The 10,158-nt window shown below is 41.8% G+C and overlaps 2 protein-coding genes across 3 annotated transcripts in view; both read right to left on the reverse strand.

The window, feature by feature from the left end:
* Positions 1-1,139, reverse strand: part of LOC115165868 (pleckstrin homology domain-containing family M member 2) — a 38,758-nt gene extending 37,619 nt beyond the window's left edge. The window contains exon 1 of one of the 2 annotated variants that reach the window (XM_029719313.1): positions 453-1,139. In XM_029719313.1, the coding sequence (XP_029575173.1) occupies positions 453-512 (60 nt within the window). In that variant the 5' untranslated portion in view covers positions 513-1,139. The remainder of the gene's footprint in view (positions 1-452) is intronic. The other variant, XM_029719312.1, reaches the window with a different exon arrangement.
* Positions 1,140-1,707: 568 nt separating this feature from the next.
* LOC115165869 (dolichyl-diphosphooligosaccharide--protein glycosyltransferase 48 kDa subunit) lies at positions 1,708-6,232 on the reverse strand. Its single transcript, XM_029719315.1, has 11 exons — positions 5,961-6,232; positions 5,282-5,392; positions 5,086-5,172; positions 4,222-4,325; positions 3,887-3,981; positions 3,653-3,746; positions 3,377-3,525; positions 3,084-3,231; positions 2,748-2,868; positions 2,537-2,643; positions 1,708-2,384 (listed from the first exon to the last, which is right to left on the reverse strand). The coding sequence occupies exons 1-11, from the start codon at positions 6,193-6,195 to the stop codon at positions 2,235-2,237; spliced, it is 1,401 nt and encodes a 466-aa protein (XP_029575175.1). The 5' UTR covers positions 6,196-6,232; the 3' UTR covers positions 1,708-2,234.
* Positions 6,233-10,158: the final 3,926 nt, after the last annotated feature.

The raw sequence follows: 10,158 nt of genomic DNA on the forward strand, positions 1-10,158 counted from the left end.
CAGGGTTTAGCATAATTGATTAAGTAACCCAGAAGTCAAATTGAATGTGGTCACAGTATGCGTAACTATGCCTATCTTAAGCAAGCGTATTGAAATGCGTTTGGAAAATAAGCAACAAAAGTTATTTTGTTAACCGAGGGTAGTTGAATTGGCCATGACTCAGAATTTTTGAGGCAAGAAATAGTGTTTGTTTACATGACAGTATTGGCAAGTGTCAGCTAACTAGAAAAAACACCCATGACATTACAAACGTAATCCATCTGTTTAACGTTAGTTATACAATCTTCAAAGACCTCACAGATAGTCAGCAACTGTTTTCTACTATGAGTCAGGCCCATTTATCATGGCAAGCAGGGTAATACTGATGTTTACCGTCTTTAAATAAGATAGCTCAAAGTCATGTTAGTAAGATCAGCTAGCTAACGGTATGTGTATAGACTTGATAGTCTTACCTTCTTGACAGACGAAGAAATGTTTTCCAATATTCGGTCCTTGACTTTGAGTTGATCCATCACTGACTGGTCTCCTTGGCTGCCTGCAGCTGTATGTAGGCTGATTTCCAGAGGTCTCAATGTGGTCTGCTGTCGATGTTCTCAAAGCTAGCCAGCCATATATTTTCAACACTGATAATTGGCTAGCGATGCGAACAACATATCAAACAAGCAGCTGGCTAGGTAATGTAACAACTAGCATAAGACAACATGGCCATGGCTACTAACGTTGACGAGCAACGTCGTCCTCCCTCATACTAGTCCTCCTACTATGCTTCGAATGGCTAACGTCGTTAGTCAACAGAACTGGCCAGCACTTTAGTTGGCGTCAGCGCTAGTAAATAAATCTCCTGCTGTCGTAGCCGGTAGCTTTTACTTTTTGTAGTTAGCAAGCACTCAACTTGTTCAACTTTATGATGTAAAATGTAGAAACCATGACCAAGTTATAACAAGCTCAGTGTTTAGTCCGGAGGAATATATTCAAGACAATGCTAACCCACAGTTTCTAAAGCCAGAGGTGCAACATCGCGAGGCTTCCGGGAACGCTTGCGAAACAGAGCAAGCAGAACAGACCGGGGTTTCGGATTTAACAATTGAATTATAGAAGTGAAAGGTATTCTATAGTGAATTTTCTAGAAATGTCAATACACAACCTAGATTCGAGCCCATGTCTTAAGTAATTGAACATGTTATTACTCCAACCTCGTGAAATTGACACGTTTTCCTCTTTGTCAAAAATTACTTTATCGAAGAAGTGCCTTTAAGTTGACGTCTTGCACATGCGCATACCGGCGCGAGACCATCATTAGAGCCGAAGTGTTTCTGCGCATGAGCTAAGCTAGCCAAAGTCGCCATGACATGGCCGAGAAGCGTGATCGGGTATCTCCATTTGGGAAGCAGTTTCTGCCCATCTTCATACTGTACTGTCTATGGTTAAGTTTAGCAGCTAGCCATTTCAAGTTATAGAAATGCCTGTCACGTCACCAAATGCCTGTCAACGAGCTCGTGACCAACTAACATCACCTCCAACAAATGAGGGTAGCTGATTTTTTTGCTGTAGTTTGTCTTTTTTTTTTACTAACGACATGTTCTCTACCCTATCCAGCTCAATGATTTATATATACACACACACACACACACACACACACACACACACAATAGATCCAGCTGCAGGTTACTAAGTTACATTAATGATACTAATAAGACTTCAACAGAGTGGAATGTCAACATTTTATTGTAGTTTAAGGATTTGTGTAACGTTTGTTGCAAACATGTTAGTGTTTCTATTGGCAAGACTATTTGATCAGACAAAACAAAAATATTCAGTGCATGTACCGCATCAAGATGTTTTTATCCTCATACAAGGGGGTGGGAAAAACATACATTCATGGGATTTTTCAAAACAAGTGATCCATCTGTTATTGACATCGTGAAGCAACCATATCCAATTGCTGACTGAATTCAGAGATGTGCACAGATCATTTCAGTGATTATTTTACACAAGTGTATTTTTTCAGAATTACAAAAAATCTCAGCCACAGCTGAATTAGTTTGCCTGCAAAGCCCTCATTAAATTCCCCCACAACCAATAGAGAAGCAACATGTTCAATTCTCACCAACTCTTCTTGCAGGCTCTGCCAGATGATTTAAGCAACCAAGAACCTTCACCCCAATAAGGCAAATTCTTAATCTACCACCCCTCCCTCCTAATTTAATAAGCTTTTCTCTAAATGTTTCATCTCCCTAGTCTGACTTTTCCTTTTCTTTCATGTGAAGGAAGACTATGCTGAAGACAAAGAGTCCTCCCATCATGGAGAAGACACTGGCGTAGTAAGGGAACGCGGAGGGGATGAAGCGCTCATACTGGGTGTGCTGCAGAGGACGCACCGACACCTATGGGAGAGGACATGTATACATTAGCAATTGAGTACTATACTTTGTTTGCTTATAGTGTGACACGTACAATGAATTAGCTGGTGTAGCCCTTGATATACTCAAGAGCCTTCCATTTCAAAACAAATGAAAACATGAAACGGTTCCCTCACCTGAGTAGAGGAGTACAGGTGTGTGTAGCCTAGCCTGTTGTAGTCCACCTTGAACTGGAACACTCCATACACGTCAGGCAACTTGAACTGGACGCTGTATTTATCTCCTATTCAGGTAAATATAATTATTTGATTGACATGGAAAACTGTTCAATCAATTTCCCCAATGTAAATAATCATGAAAAAAGAGTAATCTCTGAAATGTTCATACCATTTTTCTTGAGGTAGGTCCTGACGAAGGGGTCGATTCTCACAAACTCCAACTGGATGTCTTCCCCATCAAAGGGAATCCAGTTGCCCTTGGACAGCATCTCAATAACAACGCTGTACTCCTGTCGGAGGAAAAGGACAGAAACAACATAATGGCCACAGTTCATGGAGGTAAATAAATATATATTCATGCCTTTTTTTAATTCACATTAGTTCAATTGGCATATTTTCACATTTCAATGTTTCGTTAAATAAGAAGAAAAATAGCTAAATACTGTCATAATGGACAGCAAAAATATCTTACCACGAGATGTTGATGGATTAAATAGTGACTCACCACAAGGTCTGTGATGGTGTAAGCTGCAGGAGGGGTGCTCTCCCCCACAGGATGATGGGTAACAGCTCCCACCCGGAGTACACCGGCTTCCTTGAACACCCACCGGGACAGAGCCTCGGCCAATTCCATGTTCCCAGTCTGAGCGTACCTACAAGAGATCCAAGACTGGAATTAAAACACAGTTATTCCGTTTCTTAAAATATAAAGGTGATTATTGGACAATGAAAATCAGAATAAAAGTAGGGCAGGCAACTACAGAGCAGATAATGAAAAGCATTACGAGAGAGAGTTACCTAAGGGAGCCAGGTGTGGCCTTCTGAACAGCGGCGTTGAAGAAGGCGTCGCTGAAAAAGTGCAGTGAGCCACTGAATACCACTCGGGCGTTGTTCCTGGCCTGGAGCCCTGCGATCAAAAGAGTGTTCTTTCCAACAGCATGGGGGTACTGTCCAGAAAGGAGAGTGTAGTGTCAACCAAAATATAAAGTTTCAGTTATAAACACCTTACACACATAAGTTAGTCAAATTTCAAAGGAGAATGTTTGATAAGGAAGGAAACAGTGCTGGTATTACCTGAGAGATGGGTCGGTCAGGGAAGTAGGAGTAGGAGGTGGAGGAGCCAGTCAGAATGTCCAGGACCAGGGGGTTATCTGGGTCTGCCACCATGCTGGGAGAAGGGGAGAGGATGACAACAATCCTTTACCATAGAAAAATGTGTCCATAGGGGTATAACAACGTTATACCAGTGTAGTAACTCCCTTGTTTAGAACTGACAATACTTGTTCTCAACTGTAATGGTAGACTCACCCAACACCCTTGAAGAGGATGGGTTTGTCACTGGGGTTCCCGACAATAGTGGGAGCCTTCAGAAGATTGTCTGGATCAGCAACAATCAGGGTATGCTAGGGGAAGGAATAGGGGGGAAAAAAAGAGAAAGAAGTTTACCTCTTATGATTCACCTCATTCACCCACCTCAAGTGCGCTGCAATTTTAATGGTCACTCAATACCCATTTCACGCCTTTTCTTGAGACTTAACTTGGGAATTCTACATTATTATACAGAAGTGCATTGACACATGCCCCTGTAAGCAATTGCAAAAACGAATGCTAAAAGGTTTACATTAGAATGTTCTTCTGCTTACCTCACCAGGGTCTGACACATCGTAATGGTGATGATCAATGACAGCAGTCTTCTCCTCATCAAACTCAATCCCACATTCACTGCCTATCTCTCTCAGAGGGTCACCTAGGGCAAAGGAGATTACAGGACAATGGCATTAGTTACTGTGTAACATTATGACCAAATCGACTCAGTGCTCGCATGTTTTGTCTATCCCCACCAGACGTGCTCATGACACGCAGGTTTAAATACCAAACCAAATGTTAATGAACTATATTCATTTGGGGACAGGTCGAAACACACATGAAACATTCATGGATATTTAGCAAGCTTGCTGTTGCTAGCTAATTTGTCCTGGGAGATAAACAATGGATTCTTATTTTACTTGAAATGCACATGGTCCTTTTTTTCTTTGTAGAATTTTGACCCATTTTGAGTCACAAAATCATGTGTTCTCTACTGACAATTAATCCACAGATAAAAGGGGAAACCTAGTTAGTTTTTAAGTTAGTTTTATTTGATTAATCTTTCCTCCTTCAGTCTTATTCTTCTGTGGATTCTATATGGTGGTTGGCAACCAACTTTAAGGTGCATTACCACCACCAACTGGACTGGCGTGTGGATCTTGTTCATCTTTCAATCAACCATGTGGGTTAGTATGCTCCTAAAAACCAATGAGTAGATGGGAGAGGCAGGACTTGTAGCGGGTCAAGGGTCTAAAATGGAACCAAGTTTGTTGATGTGTGCAAGCAGTTTGGATGAAATTATTAAATAACCTGTGTACATTTATTTTGCAACATTTTGGTTAGTTTGGTCAGCATGTAAATGTTGTAGAACCATCATCTGTGGTTTTTACACAAGTAAGAATAATCTATTTTTCACTTACCAATATCAGAGCTTGCAGCAACCAGGACATTGCCTCCACCATCGATGAAGGAAGTGATTGTCTCAACATTGATGTTGCCACCAAAGTCTTAAAAGGATAAAAGTTGCATTAAATATTTAGTACTTTGTTGTAACAAAAATGATTGATGCAAGGTAAGAAATGTCAAAAATTAAAACTGCAATGTTGGGTAACTAACCTTCCACAGATGGGGAAAAGATGATGAGGTGGTCGTAGAGAAATTGGCCATATTTGATCAGGGAAAGAGAAGGATCATCTGCAGTCTTGAATGAAAGGTCAAAGCCACGATCTGCAAAGAGGGACATAGAACTACATCAGCCTGGTGGAAATTGATTTGAAAATAAGTCAGCTGAGTTACTTTGTTTTAAACCATTTTGATGCCCAGGATGGGTTAACACAGCATTTCTAGTGCATAAAAACAATAGACACCTATGCATCATTTTTGGATAAACATCATGTAACAGTACATGCGCAGTAGGGTCTGAAAGAATGTGTATGAAGTACAGTAGTACAATCACAGTGCAAAAGCTAACATTCTTAGGTGCCCCGGACAGATACCTTTCTTTGCCTTTAACGTCGACAATGATAGCTAGCTAGTTACTATTTTTTTTATACCAAAATCAATGCCACACGCCCCAGTAGTGACACCTATTCCTATCCTATGCAACGTTGCGTTGGCAACTTAGCTAGCTAAGATTAGCTAACTAGCGAACGTTAGTGGAGTTACGAGCGCTAATTAAGATAACGTTAGCTGAACTGAACAGAAAACAAATCTTCGTTATTGATTAAAAAAAATACGTATAATTGTAGCTAGCTAGCTAACCAATGACTGAGAAAAGAACACGTATTCCTTCCACCTGCCAGACTGCGGAAGAAGATTGCATGGGTATCTCTGATGTTGAGGTTGTCCAACAAAACGAGTGTCTTTCCGTCAGCCAATGCCATGTGCATCATGGACGATATCATCAAGAATAAAATAAAATTGTTTCCCAACAATCTGGATTTTGTCTGAGCCATGCTTACAGTTCGTTTTTTTAACAATAACGTAGAACTGCACCAATTCATTTGCATGTCTGAGGTCCACTTCGCCATTTTGGAGAAGAAGTCGACGTCATCGTTCTTCTTCTTTTTAAAATGTGTACTGGCTGATCGCAACCAACTGAAAGGCGCATACACCGCCATCTACTACACTAGAGTGTGTGATGCCCTATTAATCTATTTGTTGTATCTAGCCCTGTGTTTCCGCGTGATTTCATTACACTTTGTGACTCAAAAGGGAAGGGGAAAATGGCCCTACCATCAAACCCTACACCCATTAAAACCTTTCCTATCTGATCCGACACTATCGCTCAACACACCTTGTAACCCCTCTGCAGTAAAATCTCATACACCCAAGTACTTCTCTGCAGCTGCCACCACAACATCTATTTTCTGTGATTTCTGTTTACATTTCTGCAGTACAGTTGATATCCATGGCTATGAATGCTAAGGAGCCAACCTTACTGAAACACATTTTATTCCTATCACTCTCTATTGGCCTCAGCCTACTCACAGAGAGCTTCTTAGGATCCCTTACACTGGAGCCCTTTTCCTCTACTACTCTCTTCACTGCCTCAGCATATGACACCCTCTGAACTACTCTGATCCTGGCAACCTCAACCTGCCTTTCTCTCACCAGACACTTCTGATCTCCAGGACCATGGGCACCCTTACAGTTAACACACACAGCTTTTCCCACCAATACTACACATTCCTTTGTCTCATGCCCTCCTGCACACTTCTCACATCTAGGAATTTCCCTCCTACACACTGTTGCAACATTACAATAAGCTTGGCACCTAAAGAACCATAATAGCTTCAGGATAAAAACTCTCTCGGGATAAGTGACATCCCAACTTGACTTTGTCGGGTAAAGACTCTGCATCAAAACAGAGCAGGATAGTGTCTTCTCTGCTTCATCACACTCTCCACCAGGTCTGCGTCACACCAAACGGCAGGCGTTACAGACACCACGAATCTTCCAAATTCAGTTGGTCCTCCTCAACACTTAACATCACTCCAATTATCACTCCTTTCAATGGCGCCCGGATAGCAGAGCAAGTCACAGGTCTTGTCCTGGGACACCTGCTCCTTCAGGATGGAAGACACAAACAAAATATTCACGAGTCCACTTCAAGTTACTTTCACCGATTCAACTCTTCTTCACCCATCCCGACACCACATATGGATCAGCCAGAAGGCAAGGATCCATTCTCTCTAATGTTGTTTCAATCCTAAAAAACAATCTCCTACCAAAAGCTATGGTTACCTGCAGATTGACTTGGTCAATGCTTGACCGCCTCGTACTGTCCTTTGTCTTCCTGACTATGTTCCCGATGTCTCTATCTAGGAGGTAAAACCTCCTCTGAACATTTCAAGATACAAAGATGGAGATGTGTCTGACTTCACTCACGTTCCTAGCACCAGCCAATGCACATTTTTCAATATGCATCTCTATCTCTATTACTGGCTCACGGATCTAAGCTGCCTATAAAGCGAGCAATAATGCAATATCTCTTTGATTAGATAATTACATAACAGATCTCTGTAAACAGATCAGATCTCTCAGTCAGTCCTAAAAGTAAATTATGTTGAGCTGATTGCTCCTGATCTCTCCCACCACAAGATGCTTCTTGTGCTACTCGATCTCAGGGAAGTGTGCAACATATTGTTGGCCCCATGTTTCATGAGCTGAAATAAAAGATCCCAGAAATGTTCCATAAGCTCACATTTGTTTACATCCATGTTAGTGAGCATTTCTCCTTTGCCAAGATAATCCATCAAACTGACAGAATCTGATTAAACAGCATGATCATTACATAGGTGCACCTTGTGCTGGGGACAGTAAAGGCCTCTCTAAAATAAGCCATTTTGTCACACAACACAATGCCACAGATGTCTCAAGTTTTGAGGGAGCCTGCAATTGGCATACTGACTGCAACATTGCTTTAGAGAATTTCACAGTATATCCAACCAGCCTCACAACCACAGACCACGTGTAACCATGCCTGCCGAGGACCTCCACATCTGGCTTCTTCACCTGCAGGATTGTCTGAGACCAGCCACCTGGACAGCTGATAAAACTGTGGGTTTGCATAACCAAAGAATTATTACACAAACTGTCCGAAACCATCTCAGGGAAGCTCATCTGCGTGCTCGTCGTCCTCACCAGGGTCTTGACCTGACTGCAGTCTGTCGTCGTAACCAACTTCAGTGGGAAAATGCTCAACTTCGATGGCCACTGGCACGCTGGAAAAGCATGCTCTTCACGGATGAATCTCGGTTTCAACTGTACCGGGCAGATGGCAGACAGTGTATGGCGTCCTGTGAGCGAGCGTTTTGTTGATGTCAACATTGTGAACAGAGTGCCCCATGGTGGCAGTGGGGTTATGGTATGGGCAGGCATAAGCTACTAACAATGAACACAATTGCATTTTATCATAGCAATTTTGATGCACAGAGATACCGTGGCGAGATCCTGAGGCCCATTGTCGTGCCATTCATCCACCGCCATCACCTCATGTTTCAGCATGAAAATGTCCTAGTTCTTCCATGGCCTGCATACCAGACATGTCACCCACGGAGCATGTTTGGGATGCTCTGGATCAACGTGTATGAAAGCGTGCTCCAGTTCCCGCCAATGTCCATTAACTTCGCATAGCCATTGAAGAGGAGTGGGGCAAAATTCCACAGACCACAATCAACAGCCTGATCAACTGTATGCGAAGGAGATGTGGTCAAATGGTGGTCACACCAGATACTGACTGGTTTTCTGATCCACAACCCTACTTTAAAAAAAGGTATCTGTGACCAACAGATGCATATCTGTATTCCCAGTCATGTGAAATCCAAAGATTAGGGGCTCATTTATTACAATTGACTAATTCCCTTATATGAATTGTAACTCAGTAAAATATTTGAAATTGTTGCAAGTTCAGTTTATATTTTTGTTCAGTGTATATTTTGGAATGGCTGATGTTAATTTCGGGAGGCTGCCATCAGCGAAAAGGGAACAAAACACATTTTCACAACCCACCATACAATATCAAATTAGCGCAGCGGTCTAAGGCACTGCGTCTCAGTGCTAGAGGCATCACAACAGACCCTGGTTAGATCCTAGGCTGTATCACAACCGGCCGTGATCGGGAGTCCCATAGGGTGGTGCACAATTGGTTAGGGGAGGGTTTGGCCAGGGTAGGCCATCATTGTAAAATAAGAATGTGTTCTTAACTGACTTGCCTAGTAAATAAAGGTTAAAAAAAATAAAAACAGTGACAATCGTTGGCTGCTATTTAAGCGATAGTGTGACTGTCTTATTGGTGTGTGGCTAGTGACTTTTATAGAGACCACCCGAATTATCCGTGTTATTTGAGAAAGAAAATTATAGCTGCGTTCAGGGCTCTAAATTTAAAACGAAAATATTGGTAGCACTGGTACTTCCTTCTTAAAGAAAGTTAGGAGCCCCCAAATTAAATTTAGGAGCGCCAGAATTTTGGGGGGAGATACGGTCTATATTGGGACTATATGAATTCTAGCTACATTTGAAACACATGTTGTGCCATAGAAACGATTGTGTAACACTGTAAATACATCAGCTTATTATAAAAGCTAAAATGTTGATACCAATACCTGTCATTGAAATTACAAAATAAGTTGTTTCTACATTGTGTAAAGCACTATATTCTTATTGAAACGCATTACATTGTACACAGTCTCTTTAAAAATGTCAGGTTTGTGACGATAACGTGCAAGAAATCTCGCTCATTCACCGCTTTCTGGTGGCGCTTTGAATGCCTTGTTCAAAACAACTGAGAACTCGGAAATCTCCGACTTCCGAATTCAGTGCGTTCAAGACAACTGGGAACTTGGAAAACGACCTCCGCCTGAGAAAAAAATCATTTTGAACGGTCATCCAACTCAGAATTCCCACTCGGGCCTCTTTCTAGAGCTCCGACTTTCCGACCTGAAGATCACCGACTTCATGATTTGACCTCGTATTTTTTATTAGTTCTCCTA

This window comes from Salmo trutta, chromosome 28 (assembly GCF_901001165.1).
Source record: "Salmo trutta chromosome 28, fSalTru1.1, whole genome shotgun sequence".
In the NCBI taxonomy this organism is placed as follows: Eukaryota; Metazoa; Chordata; class Actinopteri; order Salmoniformes; family Salmonidae; genus Salmo; species Salmo trutta.